This window comes from Microcebus murinus, chromosome 6 (genome assembly GCF_040939455.1).
Source record: "Microcebus murinus isolate Inina chromosome 6, M.murinus_Inina_mat1.0, whole genome shotgun sequence".
Classification (NCBI taxonomy): Eukaryota; Metazoa; Chordata; class Mammalia; order Primates; family Cheirogaleidae; genus Microcebus; species Microcebus murinus.
Genome location: NC_134109.1, coordinates 25,408,401 through 25,423,712, shown reverse-complemented (window position 1 = coordinate 25,423,712; position 15,312 = coordinate 25,408,401). Strand labels below are relative to the sequence as shown.

General features: G+C 43.0%; 1 protein-coding gene, 1 non-coding gene and 2 pseudogenes across 3 annotated transcripts in view; 2 read left to right on the top strand and 2 right to left on the bottom strand.

Annotated features, from left to right (window-relative positions):
- Nucleotides 1-1,208: 1,208 nt before the first annotated feature.
- Nucleotides 1,209-3,051, top strand: LOC142871444 (large ribosomal subunit protein uL11 pseudogene; annotated as a pseudogene).
- A 1,699-nt stretch (nt 3,052-4,750) lies between these two features.
- LOC109730479 (uncharacterized) lies at nt 4,751-5,832 on the bottom strand (annotated as a pseudogene).
- ANGEL1 (angel homolog 1) overlaps nt 4,751-15,312 on the bottom strand; it is a 31,682-nt gene continuing 21,120 nt past the window's right edge. For both annotated transcript variants that reach the window (XM_012742665.3, XM_012742697.3), the window contains 3 exons: nt 8,296-8,365; nt 7,641-7,804; nt 4,751-6,891 (listed from right to left, as the gene is read on the bottom strand). In XM_012742665.3, coding sequence (XP_012598119.1) covers nt 6,731-6,891; nt 7,641-7,804; nt 8,296-8,365 — 395 coding nt within the window. In that variant the 3' untranslated portion in view covers nt 4,751-6,730. The remainder of the gene's footprint in view (nt 6,892-7,640; nt 7,805-8,295; nt 8,366-15,312) is intronic.
- On the top strand, nt 11,491-11,596 carry LOC142871667 (U6 spliceosomal RNA). Its single transcript, XR_012919895.1, has one exon. It is a non-coding gene; the product is annotated as a U6 spliceosomal RNA (small nuclear RNA).

The following is a 15,312-nucleotide window of genomic DNA, read 5'->3' as shown; positions in this document are numbered from 1 at the left end:
CCATTGCCCTGGGAAGTGCCTGGCCTGAGGGAAGGGGAGCCTAAAACCAGGGGACGAGAAACCTCCCAGCCCCTGCAGTCATGAAACTTCGGGGCTGGGCTTTCATTCCCAGGCGGTGAAGCCACTGGGTTCCTGTGAACCCTGATCTCCCTCAGGGAGCAGCAGGCCCCACCCACCTCCGCCCGCAGTTGTCTGTACCCAGGATGCATCCCGAGCCCTGCTCTTCCAGTCCTGGTCCACAGCAGTCCAGGAACAAAGGAGAAAGGGGAATGTTCTTCCGGGAGATGAGCTATTTCAGGAAACCATAGCAATAGGGACCCAAAGTCCCATCACGGTGGCCCATCCAGAACCCATGGTGCTTAATGCCATAGCTCTGGAAAACACCTGTAGGTCTACCCACCAACCCCTCTCTTCCTCCCCACTGACCCTCCGGCTGTAGACCTCTTCCCACACTTTAAGATGAGCCCAAACAGTTGAAAGCAGACTTGCGTGGAAAATGTCCTTTAGACCCCACAGCATGTTTCAGCCTTAACCTTTCCTGTCCACATCTCTGCTCTCCTTTCATTCAACTTAAGTGTAAAACCCAGACTTGTGAGAGGAGGTAGGACACTTCCTACTTCTCATTCCTGCCAACCCCATGAAGTCCTAGCTAGAAGTGTCACTGAGCATGCAAGACTCCATTGCGGTAGTGTGGTGGTGACCAGGGGGTGGGGGCAGGCCATCTGTTGGGATCCATGAACATCTGGGACCATACACCATCAAGTATGAGGCAGTTTTATTATAGGCTCATTTAAATCCAGCTAAAACGATAGAGCCTTTCAATAAAGGCAACCAGCATCTGTGACTACCTCAGATTGCACACCCTTTCATAAAGTCAGTGTTGGAATTGCATTTAAATTCAGCTAAAACGATAGCCAAGTAAAGGGCCTCATGGGCAAGCTTCAACGAGAGGGGCTCGTACACGGCGGACTCCAGCCTGCTCTCGCACAAATGAGGGCTGGGTAAGTGCTGGGACGAGAATCCGCATCACGAATCAAGCGGGCTCATCGTGGAAACTCTTGGCCACTTACTTAGAACGTAGAAGTGGATGTCAACGCAGGCTCCTGGCAGGATCAGAACCCAGCTTGCGGCAGGTGGGGAGTTACCTCATTTCCTGCTATACATTTGTCAGGCTCACTGCACGTACTTGCCTGATTTAGGCATGTTGCTAAATTGGGTTAGACGTTTAGATGTAGGTGGCCCTTCTCAGACCTTAGAGAACTTCAACCCATTTCTTCAGGACTGAGAAGGCCCATCTGCCAGGATCTGGCATTTTGATGACTACTGTGGAGGGCAGTAGTGAGAGGAAGGAGTCGTCATACCAAGGACCAGGAGACTGGCCCAGATGTGGGCTGCCTGGTAGCCCAGGGGGGTGAGGGGAGGTAGCTGTTGAGGAGGCCTCACAGGTTGGTGGAGATGGGCCACCTCAGGTCAGCTGGAGGGCCAGCACTCTGAGCCTAGCCCACATGACAGTGTGCACACAGGTACATGAATTCTCTACAACCCCTAGCCAGAAAACTTGGTCATGGGAAGCATGAAATCTCCAAGAATTTAAGTGTAGACTCCACCCTTCTCTGCACAGCTGCCTTAGGCCCCAGGCCCTGGGATCACAGGCACTAACTACAGATGGGGCAAAGGGCAGAGTTCCCTTCAAAACCCATGAAATTCACCCTCTCCTGATCCCAGCAGATCTGCACCCCTACAAGCTCTCATCTGGCTGGCCCTTGCCTGGAACAGTTTTGTCTTGCACATTTGCTGGTGGGGAGAGGAGAGGCGGGATGTCTGGGTGTTGGGCGCCCAGGGCCATGGGGCAGCGCCCCCTGGTGGAAACCAGAGGTGGACCCTCCTCCTCCTGGGAGAAAAGCTGCACTGCATTATGCAGCCAATCAAAAACCAACCCTCTGGGTTTTCAGCTCCGAGGAGGCCAAGGTGCAACTTTCTTCGGTCGTCCTGAATCTGGGTTCATCCGACACCAGCCGCCTCTACCACACCACCTAAGTTTGACCCCAAAAGAGATCAAAGTCCTGTACCTGAGGTGCACCGGTGGCAAAGTTGGTACCCTGGCCCCCAAGACTGGCCCCCTGGGTCTGTTTCCAAAAAAGGTTGGTGATGACATCGCCAAGGCAACTGTTGACTGGAAGGGTCTGAGGATTATAGTGAAACTAGCTATTCAGAACAGACAGGCCCAGATTGAAGTGGTACTTTCTGCCTCTGCTCTGATCATCAAAGCCCTCAAGGAACCACCAAGAGACAGAAACAGAAAAACATTAAACACAACGGAAATGTCACTTTTGATGAGATTGTCAACATTGCCAGACAGATGCGGCACCAATCTTTAGCCAGAGAACTCTCTGGAACCATTAAAGAGATCCTGGGCACTGCCCAGTCTGTGGGCTGCAATGTTGATGGCCGCCACCCACATGACATGATAGATGACATCAACAGTAGTGCAGTGGAATGCCCAGCTAGTTAAAAAGTACAAAGGAAAATATTTCAATAAAGGATCATTTAACACGAAAAAAAAAAAAAAACAAAAAACATCAACCCTCCAATAGCAGAGAAAGATGCTACCAGAGGCTGAGAAAGGTTGGGATCGGGGGTATGAAGATAAGATAAATGTGTTAATGGGTACACAAACACAGAAGGAATAAGTTCTAGTATTTCATAGTATAGTAGGAGACTATAGTTAATAGTAATTTATTATATACTTCAAAATAGCTAGAAGAATTGGAATGTTCCTAACACAAAGATAAATATTTGAGATAACAGATATCCCAAGAACCCTGATTGGATTATTACACATTTTATGTGTATCAAAATATCACATGTACCCAAAAATACGTACAACTATCATTTATCAATTAAAAAGGAAAAACAAATAATCCTCCAGTTTGTAGCTACATCAGGGCAGGAAATGGAAACAAAAAACAAAAACGACAGCAGCCTCGTTGGCCTTTTCCCTTTTTGGTCTCCAGCTAAAAGTGGCCTCTGAGCTCTCTTCCCAGCCACCAACCCACGTGTGTCTGTCTACCTTACAAGATAATCTGTCTCTTCTACCCCCAGAAAGGCTTCTGAGGAGCTTGGGGTGGTAAGAAATAAAGCAAAGGTGATGCTCAATGGACATCGCTGGGATTTGTTTCCTCAGATGGAAAGGTAGTATCTGAACAGCACCTCAACTGCCACCTCGCAGTGCCATTGTCCTCGCCAGTGGGGTGGAAGTGCTGTGCAGATGGGAAGTGACTGAGACCACCAGGGGGAACCCTCTGTGCCAGAAGGGTCTCTGGGGCCACACCTCAAAGCTTCCAGCTATCAAATACTTCTCAGCCAGTGGGCCCAATTGTCCAGCCTGGCTGGGGGGGAACTATGCACTCCCAACTCCTACCAATGTTTCTCTGAAATTCTTTGCACCCATTTCTTGCCAAAGCCCAAATAAAGCAATTTCAAATCTGAAAATTCCTCGCAAGTAGATCATTAGTTTTCATTTCACCAAGGGATGTGAACTGAACCACAGAAGTAACTTACCTACAGTCACCAACTGACTAGATCAAGATGACGAGCAGTGTTCCTAATCCCTCGCTACATTTTCTTTGTATTGAATCAGTGGATCCCAACGCCAGGTAGGGCAAGAGGCACCCAGGTAGCTTTAAAAAATTCAGGCTCTCAGAGACTGATTCAGAGGCTAGGGTGGGGTCTGGGAATCTGCTCAGGTAGGGTAGAAAACCACACTTGCCTTCAGGGCTCCCAGTGGGCACGTGGGCTTGGCTGGGCCTACCGCACAGGGAGGCTGGGGGAGGACGAAAGTACCAGCAGAGTTAGGCCCAAGAAGGAAGAGACATTCTTTCAGCGACAGATGGCCCAGAGCTCAGCCCTGGCTCCAGAATGCAAATGAGATCAGAAATAGACGGCTCAGCGAGAGGCATCTGCCACGCACACCATGCCTCATGCAGCTGCCACGGCTTTGACCGGGAAAACACACATCTCATCCCACTTTCCGCACAGATCCTCCTGAAACACAGTAGGGACTGGGGGTGGTACGGGGGGAGCAGATGGAGTAAGAATGAAAAGCAGTTGAAAGAGCTATTCTCAGGCTGGGCGCAGTGGCTCACGCCTGTAGTCCCAGCACTCTGGGAGGCTGAGGCGGGCGGATTGCTCGAGGTCAGGAGTTCAAAACCAGCCTGAGCCATGAGCACAAGCGAGACCCCGTCTCTACTACAAATAGAAAGAAATTAATTAGCCAACTAATATATATAGAAAAAATTAGCCAGGCATGGTGGCACATGCCTGTAGTACCAGCTACTTGGGAGGCGGAGGCAGAAGGATTGCTTGAGCCCAGGAGTTTGAGGTTGCTGTGAGCTAGGCTGATGCCACGGCACTCACTGTAGCCTGGGCAACACAGTGAGACTCTGTATCAAAAAAAAAGAAAGAGCTATTCTCCTCTCGCTTGGCGAGGATGGAGACAAGACCTGTATCCCAACAAAGTGAGGGCAAGCGGCATTGCTCAAGCCCTGTTCCTCCCAGGCCTCCGAGCAGTTGGAATTTGCCTCAGTTAATAGAAAGAGATTATGACAAATTGCACTGGTCTAGATTTAGGTCTTAAGACCCCATCCCAGGATCAGAAACCCCTCAGGCTCTTCCTCTCTGCCCACCTCATCCTCCAGGCCCTCTCTTGAAGACCCCATGCCCTTCAGGATCCTAACAAAATGACCAACAGTAGGGGGGAAAAAGGTAAACCTTTATTTGGAAAAAGAGAGTTTAAATGGCCATTTAAATCCCCCATTTCATTTCTGAAACAGAAACAAATAAGAAAACAAGGAAAAGATAATCTGTTAAGCTCCTGCCCTCTGCCATCTTCAGCCATTTTTAACTTGCATTTCCCAGCAGAAGACAACAGGGACAGGCCCGAGTCCTAGGAACCAATAGGGCACTGTCTTGAGACCATCTCAGGAGGTGCCCAGGGAAGAGACAAAGTGAATGGTGGGGTGTGGACAGGCAGGCCTGGGGCTCAGACAGGCACATGTCCAATACCCAGGAAACAAAGTTTAAAAATAAACACACAAAGAAAATAAATCCCCCAGAACCTAGGCATGGAAAGCTCATAACCATGAATGCAGCAGAATTCGAGCTGTGTCTTTGGCTTTCAAAGACAGGAAAGAACATTAACCTCTGGTTCACTGTCCCTAACTTAAGCCTCTTGGCCACCGTCTTCAGTCCCATTATGGAAGTCTGGGTCAAATTTACCAGGGCTAGCAGCTACTCTTGAGTTAAAGGAGATGTGGGAAGGGGATGGCCCAGGAATACCCCAAGCCACAGCCCAGCAATGAAAGATTAAGGTATGCACATGACACAGTATGGGCTAGGGAGCCCCCTGAATAAGCTAGGGTACCCCTGTGTTAAGAGAGGGAAACAGAGGTGGCAAACAGCTGAGGCCTTGCTTGGACAGAGCAAACCCTCAAACACTGCCACCCCAAGTTCTTAGACCACTTTTGCCCAAGGCCACCATTCTGCTGAGATGGTTTGGCCTGAGCTAAATACCAGGCAATTCTAGAGGAAAATAGAAAGGAATGGGGGAGGCAGGAGGCAGCACAAACTAAAAACTGGTAGGAGGAGAGGAACAGAAAACTACTTCCTAGGTGTGCAGAGGAAAGAGAACCGGCCCCTTAGGTCTTGAGTCCCAGCTGAGGCAGCTACAGAGCCTATCTGCTCTTTCCCCATTGGGACTCCTACCCTTGCCCCAGTTCTGCGTGCTACAGAGTCCAGTGAGACAAGAGTTTCCTGAAGGTTCTTTTCCATCATCCTTAAAAGAGTTTTAAACCTCACACCACTATCCCAGCCCACTGAACCCCACACCAGGGTTCAAACTTCTGCCTCCCTCAGGGCAGTCTGGAGAAAGGGATGAGCCCTAGAGAAATCATGCTATGTCTGTGGAGAGCTCTGGGTTGGAAGATACCTCTGGGGCAGGTAGCACATCCCCAAATCTGCTGGCCCCAAGCTGCGGGGCCCATTTGTTCCCAGAGCCCATACGATGACAAGCCTGCCCTGCTTGGCAGGACTAATGCCTAATGGAACACAAAGGCTAAAAGGAGAGAAGGGCCCATGCCTTGCTGCTGCCTGGCAGCACAAAGCCACTGGCTCATGCTTTAAACCTGCCCCTAGGCCTATAGCCCCAGTGTGGAAAGTGGGCTGGTCAGAGGCAGGCATGGCTGTGCAGAACAGGCCCACCCCAAGAGGATGCAGGTACACTACACATATCTCACATGTGCATGCCTGCTGGCAAGAGGGCTGGGCCCAGAGGTCATGAAGGCAGGGAGGAGGTCGGGTCAGAAGGTACCACCAAGAAACGGCCTGAAAGCAAACAACCAATGAGATCAATAGCTCCCACAACCCTGGTAATTAAAAATCAAGGGGGAGCGCTGGATACATGGAAGGAAGGGGAAACCCCCCTTCTGCCTCTCCCAGGGCCACTGAGTGTGTGGCACAGGATTAGGAAGAGGTTGGGGCGGGGCAGGGACCACAGGCAGAGAACGTGGACAGGCCTGGAGAAAATCTAACCATGGGAAGAAGGGAACAAGGAAGGGGAGGGGAGGGGACGTAAGTTTCTTGGATCTAAGTTTCCAGAAGCATGGATTATTTCCACAGTCTCTGATCCAGTGAGGTCTTCTGGAAGAGAAGCTCTCTTCCCCTGGGAGCCCCATCATGGGGCGGTGACATCCATCCCAAAGCTGGCTAGCAGGCAGAGGTGGTCTGAAGAGCAGAAGGGGTTGGGTAAACCATTGGCAGCCCAAAGAATCTCTTCAGAGAGGAGGGAGAGACGGCCCAGGAGCTTCAGCGTTCCATCTCCATACAGCCTCTGATCTGGGGCACAAAGCAAAAGCCAAGGGTAAAGCAGCCGCAGCCATGCAGCATGGCAGGCAGGAACAGGGCCCTCTGGGAACTACACCTTCTGTGGGCGCAGGCTGCTCCGCCCCCTCACCTCCTCCTGCAGCCTCTGGGGCAGGAGGCTTCATTTTCTCAGAGATACTCCACGACAATATGAATGAAGACAGGGGTTCCGGGGGACTGTGGCAAGCTGAGGAGTGTATACCCAGGCCCAGCATTATGATATCTTCTGATTGTCTAAGAAAAGCTAGAAATCCAGCTTTTCCATATAAAATCTGATTTTTAAACATAGGCAATCAATTCAAACATTTTAAAAAACATTCGTTAAACAATATAAGCATGGGGCTGGGAGACTGCTCTATTATGACTACTGGTATGGGATGAGGAGAGAGCAAATAGGGTCTCAACCAAGTCCCTCACTAAGTGGCTGCCACTTAACAAATGCAATCATCTCCTGGAGCTCTGCTTTTACCTCTAAAACAGGGATGGAGAGTGACTCTTCTACCCACCTCTTTCTAATGCTACAAGGATAAAAAGAGAGAAGGCAGGAAAGTGGCGTATGGGAAAATGATGAGGATGACCAGTGCCAGGGAGGTATGAAATCTGCCCCTTTGCTGGCTGAGTCCAGCAGCCCAAGTTATGCCACCAAATGCCTGACCTGCCATTTGCTGTTCCCAGGGACCCTGGGAGTGATTTCTAGGAAGCCAGGATCCCCCAGGGCTTACCAGTTCTGTTCCCATTCTCGTAGGACTCAGCTGAGAAGAAGATGTAATCCACCGTCGTTCCCAAACCCAAGGGCATCGTGGTGACCTCTGGGCGGCCATGCTGGGGCAGGAAGTGCGTATATACTGAGGTCAGGTGGAGGCAGTGCTGGATGGTACCTGTAGTCCTACAGGGATGGACAGGGAGGAGTAGTTGACAAAAATTACTAAATTTTCCCAAGGTCACTTTCTCTATGGGTTTTATAAAGTTTTTTTTAAGGGATAATCCCAAATGACTCAATCTCAGCAAATTCCTTCCCATGCTAATGAGAGGCTGGCAGTCTTAGCTAAAATTAGTCTGGAAACAGATACATTTATACTGAGACCCCCTGACATTATTTATCCTTCACTCTCCTCTTACTACCCAGTAAAGTATACCCAGTGCAGCCCTGTCCGTGGGACCAGAAAAGAGTGCATAGGCCCTGCACCTCCAAGAACATGGGTGGTCACCTCTGGCTTCTGCATACCTGTATGCCCCTCTATAAGCTTAGCAAGTATTAGGGAAAGAGAGAGCTTGGCAAAAAGCCCTCACCTAAATCAGCCTCAGGACAGGCAGTGGGAATCTCACACCTAGACAGGGACTGGACTGAAAGCGGAAGGGAACTGGAGAGAAGGTTACCTGGGGAAGACAGGCTCAAGCTCAGATGCATCTTCCTCAAGGACAGACTCGGCCCAACCTGCAGGTCGCTCTGTAGAGGACCAGAGAGAAAAAGGTTTTCTCATCCACAACAATGAAGCAGGGTCAGAACCTCTCACCCTGAAATCCCTCTCAGACCCCTGACTGGACTGCTCCAGAAGGATCAGAGGGGAAAGAGAAACAGTGAGGAGAGGAAGAAAACAATAAACCAAAGTAAAAAACTTGAGGAAGGCAGTTACAGAGGCTTCTAACATAGACATTGTCTTCTTTGGCTTACCTTTTTTTTTTTTAAGTATGTTTTTTTGGAATAGGTCATATAGTTACATGATATAAAAATCAAAATGTAGAAAAAAATAACAGTGAAGTTACTCTCCCACTTACCCCCTATCACTGAATTCCCCTCTCCAGAAGCAACCAATGCTAATTCCTGGTAAATTCCTCTAGAGATTTTCTACCATGTACCATCCATTGTGTGTCTGTATGTATCTATGTATGTATATACACACATCAATACATACATACACATATGCACACCATACATACATTTTAAAAAAAAAAGATACAAATTACCAATATCAGCAAGAAAGAGGGAACATTACTACAGATCCTACTGACATTAATAGAATAATAGGGATCAACTCCTTAGGTAGACCAACCAATAAAACAATACTCAAATTACTAAAATCAGAAATGAAACAGGGACCATCACTACCAACCGTACAGAAATAAAAAATAAAAAAACAACTACCAGGCAACAGACCAAGATCCTCTCTCAAAACAAAGCAAAACAAAACAAAACAAACAAAAAAAACCTACAAGCAAATACTATAAACTGTCTACCAACAAATTAGATAACTTAGATAAAATGGACAAATTCCTAGAAAGACACTAACTTCATAAACTGACTAAAGAAGTAGAGAATCTGAATAGTCCCATAGCAAATAAAGAGATTGAATTAATAATTTAAAAACTTCCTACAAAGAAGAGCCCAGGCTCAAAGAGCTTCACTGGTGAATTCTACCAAACATTTAAAGAAAAGTTCATACAAATCCTTCACAAACACTTCCAAAAAATAAAAGAGGGGGTGATACTTCCCAAGTCATCCTATGAGGTCAGTATTTCTCTGGTACCAAAACTACATAAAACATCAAAATGAAAACTACAGATCAATACCCCTTATGAATATAGATGCAAAACCTCTCAGTAAAATACTAGCAAACCGGCCGGGCGCTGTGGCTCACGCCTGTAATCCTAGCTCTTGGGAGGCCGAGGCGGGTGGATTGCTCAAGGTCAGGAGTTCAAAACCAGCCTAAGCAAGAGCGAGACCCCGTCTCTACTATAAATAGAAAGAAATTAATTGGCCAACTGATATATATATAAAAAAAATTAGCCGGGCATGGTGGCGCATGCCTGTAGTCCCAGCTACTCGGGAGGCTGAGGCAGGAGGATCGCTTGAGCCCAGGAGTTTGAGGTTGCTGTGAGCTAGGCTGACGCCACGGCACTCACTCTAGCCTGGACAACAAAGTGAGACTCTGTCTCAAAAAAAAAAAAAAAAAAAAAATACTAGCAAACCAAATTCTGCAAAATATAAAAATGATTATATACTGTGATCAAGTAGGATTTATCCTAGGAATGTAAGCTTGGTTTAATATCTGAAATCAATTAATGTGATATATCATATTAATAGAATATTTAAGGACATAAACCACATGATTATCTCAACAGATAAAGGAAAAATATTGGACAAAATCCACACCCTTTCATGATTAAAAAATACTCAAACTAGGAATAGAACTTTCTCAACTTGGTAAAGGGTATCTATAAAAAAAACACACAGCTATCATACTTAATGGTGAAAGACTCAAAGCTTTATCCCTGAGATTAGGAACAAGACAAGGGTGTCTGCTCTCACCACTTCTACTCAACATTGTACCAAGAGTTCTAGTCAGGGTAATTATGAAAGAAGAAGAAATAAAAGGTATCCGGATTGGAGCAGAAGTAATAAATGCTATTTCTATTTTTAAGATGACATGATCTTATACAGAGAAAAATCCTAAGAAATTCACTAAAAAAACTATTAGAATAAATTAGTTCAGCAATATTGCAGGATACAAAATCAATATATGAAAATCCTATCTCTATACACTAGCAATAAACAATCCAAATACAAAATTAAGTAGCGCCAAAAAGAATAAAATAATTAGGAATAAATTTAACAAAAGTAGTGTAAGACTTGTACATTAGAAACTATAAAACATGCAAAGAAAATTAAAGATCTAAATAAATGGAAGGATAGCCCATGTTCATCGGTCCTAAGACAATACTGTTAAAGTGGTGATACTTCATAAAGTGATCTACAGATTTGTAGATCCCTATCAAAATCACAACTGCCTTATCTTGCAGAAATTGACATGCTGATCCTAAAATTTATATGGAAATGCAAAGGACTCCGAAGAGTCAAAAATCATTCTAATAAGGCCAGGCGCAGTGGCTCACGCCTGTAATCCTAGCACCCTGGGAGGCCGAGGCGGGCGGATTGCTCGAGGTCAGGAGTTCGAGACCAGCCTGAGCAAGAGTGAGACCCCGTCTCTACTAAAAATAGAAAGAAATTAATTGGCCAACTAATATATATAGAAAAAACTAGCTGGGCATGGTGGCGCATGCCTGTAGTCCCAGCTACTTGGGAGGCTGAGGCAGGAGGATCCCTTGAGTCCAGGAGTTTGAGGTTGCTGTGAGCTAGGCTGACGCCATGGCACTCACTCTAGCCTGGGCAACAAAGCGAGACTCTGTCTCAAAAAAAAAAAAATCATTCTAATAAATAACAATAAAGTCAGAAGACTTACTCTTTCCTATTTCAAAAGTATCTATGGAAGCTGTATTTCAAGATACCCAGTAGATGCCTGAAACCATGGATGGTACCAAACCTTCTATATACTATGTTTTTTCCTATGCACACCTATGATAAAATTTAATTTGTAAATTAGGCACAGTAAAAGATTAACAATGAAAGGAAACAATTTTAACAATACACTTTAATAAAAGTTATGTGAACGTGATCTCTCTCAAAATAAGTATTTTCGAACTGTGGTTGACAATGGGTAACTGAAACCAAGGAAAACAAAACCGTGGAGGAGGAGGAACTACTGTATACAAAACTATAGTAATCAAGACAATGTGGTGCTCACTTCGGCAGCATACATAATAAAATTGGAACAATACAGAGCAGGTTAACATGGCCTCTGCAGAAAGATGCACACAAATTCGTGATGCATTCCATAATTTTTTCCTTCCTCCTCAAAAAAACAAAAACAAAAAAACAAAAGAAGAGTGTGGCACTGACATAAGGATAGATGAATGGAATAGAATTAAGAGTCCAGAGACCCATGTATTCGTGGTCAATTGAGTTTTGACAAGGGGAGAGATGAATGGAAAGTGACTGCTAATGGGTAAATAGTTTCTTTTGTGGGTGATGAGAATGTACTAAAATTAGATTGTGGTAATGGCTGTACAATTCTGAAAGCATACTTTAAATGGGTGTATTTTGTGACATGCGAATTTCATCCCAGTGATGCTATTTTAATAAAAGGATAAGGGAATGCTATGGAGAACTTCATGCCAATAAATTTTATTATTTAGATGAAATGTGATGTTCCTTTATATACCTTACATTTTTCCTGTTAAATTTATTTCTGTATTTTTTCTTTTTGTTGCTATTACAAATAAGGTCTTTTTTTATTATATCCTTTAACAAATATATCAGTATTTTTATATATGAATACTAATTTCTGCATATTAATTTTGTACCCAGCCTCTTTCCAGAATCACTTTAGTGCTTCATGCTGATTTTAGTTCTCTTGGATCATCAGTTATATAATGATATCATCAGCAAGTAATAATTTACCCCCTCCTTTCCATTTTTACACTTCTATTTTCTTACTTATATTTCTAATTCTGTTGGCTGGTATCTCCAAACACAGTTAAATAATAATAGTGTCATCCTTGTCCTGCTCTTAACTTTAACAGGAATGCTGCTCGAGCTTCTTTTTTTAAGTAAAATACTGATTTTGGAGCTGAAATAGATATATTTCAACAATATAAGGAAATATCCATTTTTTTCCCTTAATTTAAGAGAATTCATTTTAAAAGAATCCAGAATAGAAGTTGAATGTTAACAAATGTCTCTTCAGCATGTTAGAGAGGATGACATGAGTTTCATATATTTTAATAGGTTTCATATGTATGTGTGATAAACTATATTAATAGATTTCCCAATATTGAACTATCCTTATTTTCTAATAAACTCTAATTTGTCATGGTATATTGCTCTTTCAATGTGCTGCTAGATTCTGTTTCTTAATCTTCTATTTAAAATTTTTACATCAATTTTCACAGATAGAGAATATTAGAGTGTGGTTTTCTTTATCTGTGTAATTACTGTGAGGTGCTGGCATCATTATACTTGTTTCATAAAAACAACTTTGCCCCTTTCTTCCTCTGTGCTCTGTAACAACTTAAACAGTAAAGGAATTACATGTTCTTTGAAGGTTTGAGGACATTCCCTGGTCAATCTGAGCCTAGTGTATTGGAGGGACTGCATCTCTGAGAACTTTTTCTATTATTTTTCTGCCATAGTAATTAGTCTCTTTAGACACTCTTCCCTGGAATCAGATTTAGTAAGTTACACTTATATGCCATCTAAATTTTCAATTTCTTTTATACTTACTTGAGCAAAAAAAAAAAAAAAACAAAAACCCTCTTATTATTCTTTTTTCTTCTGCATCTGGACACTTTTTCCTATTCCTTCACCATCCCCCTTAAATATGATGGGCTTATTTAATTGACAACTGTTTCTCACCCAAACAACCACTCTTAAGAGTTTATTAGTTCTTCTGTTTTCTAAATTATTCCCATTTTAATCTTCTTTCCTTTTGTTTTCTTTCCGTTGCTTTTGTCTAATTTCTTGAATTAGATGCTTAATTTATTTACTTTCATCCTTTCACATCTATTAGTATAATTCAATGATTCTAAATATTCTATTTACTAATAATTCTATGAATTTTTCACTGAACACTATTTAGCTAATCCCACAAATATATGGTATTTTTGTTGTTGTCATTTTCCAGATACTGTGCGGTTTTAATTTAAATTTCCTCCCCATCAAAGTTAATGACACAGTCAAATTGGCATGTTTTGATATGCACAGTTGGGTTGGATGAACTAGAAATATTATTTGTTAGCATATCTAGACAGATCCTATAGAATAAGGAACTCCCACACTATGATCTCCTTGTACTACACTTAAGTCTTCCACTCATGGCCTTTGAAAAATAAGTATAGTTTTTTAGATTTGGAGTCTTTAAGACAGTTATCAGGAGCCTGTTCAGCCCCAGGTGGGAACACTGAACAAATGAAAGGGCATGTTAACGGTATGTGGTGAATGGGTGTGTTTATCCAAATGTAACCCTGATTTTGTCAATAGTACTATTATCTTGCACTGTCAGTGAGCTCGGTAGTTCCTCCCTATAGAACAGGTCTTTTCTACTTACAAAGTGATTGTCAGTATGTGTTTCATAGGTTCTTTGTTTAATTTTGTTTGTTGTTATATTGAAATGCTTATTTTTATGTTTTGTTGAAGTACATCACTGATTTAAATAACCCATTCTTAAGATAAAATTATCTACATGGGATCCTGTTACCATTTAACTTTAGATCTTAAAACCCTGAGCCATTGCTCCCCTGCCTGAGCCTGACTGATACAAGCATTTATCCCAGTTCCTGAACATGCTAGTTGCTCAATACAGGGTGGCCATCACTATTATTATTGCTATCCCCACAGCTGTAATGATATTTTAGCTTTGCAATTAAAAGGGTATTGAGCCATTGGTATGTGCACTGCTCTGTGCAAATTGCCAATTCAAATTAAATTCCTATAAGAAAAAATTAATTCAGTGCTCACCACCAGTCCTTTTACTACAGCTTTCCCAGCCATTGCTTGGTTGCCTTCAGTTATTCCTCTAGTAGTTTCTTCAAGAAAGGCTGTATAAAATTCTTGAGCCCTACCTTCTTTCCTTGAGCCTTGATCCACAACTTCTACAGTCGGATGTAATGTTAAGAAGTCTGAAGTCAACTGATTACTATTATGCTTAAAGGGAGCTCAATCTCGTGGTGTAACTGCCCAAAGGATTCTTTTATCCTTGATTTCTAATAACTTCAACAGGATGCCTTAATATTGATTCTCCCACATCATTTTTTACTGACACATGGTATGTCCTCAGTCCGAAAATTCAAATCTTTTCATTTTGGGAAAATCTTTCTTAAATAATATATTTAAATATTCCTTTTGGGCCATTATATTGGTTAACTTTGTGAACTCCAATTATGTGTATTTTGAATTTCCTTTATCTTTTACTACTGTCATTTTCTCTTTAATCCTTTTTCTCCTTTTACTTCTATTTCATTTTGTTTGGTTTTTTGTTTTGTTTTGATTTTCTGACTCAGTCTCTTGCCTTGTTTTCAGCAATATCTATTCCCACTTGTGCTGCATTCAATTTTGTCTTCATTTTTTGTAATTTTTATTCCACTTCTTTTCTGAGCTCTGCAGTTTAAATTTTACCTCCTGATGTCTTGTCAGGTGTTTGAACTTACTTATTTTATAAAAGCATTTACTTTTGTTTTTGTGTTCTTCTTTTATAAAGACAATTGCTTCCTTTTTTTTTATTCACAGGAAAATAATCATAATTTCCATATGCTTCATGGCAACAATTTTTATCTTTGAAGTATTCTTTATCTGTCTCTTGTTTACCCATTCCTTCCTCCTTTTTCTCTTACAAGTATTTTAGTACAGATCCCATGTTATTCCTTTTGGGCAAGCTTTGAATTAGTTGAGGCAGCTACTTGTACAAAGTTTATATAAGGGAACAACTGGGTTTGCATTTGAAGTATCAGGAATTTTCCTCATGATAGAGCATTACATAGGAGTCATTTTAATCTTTACTCTTC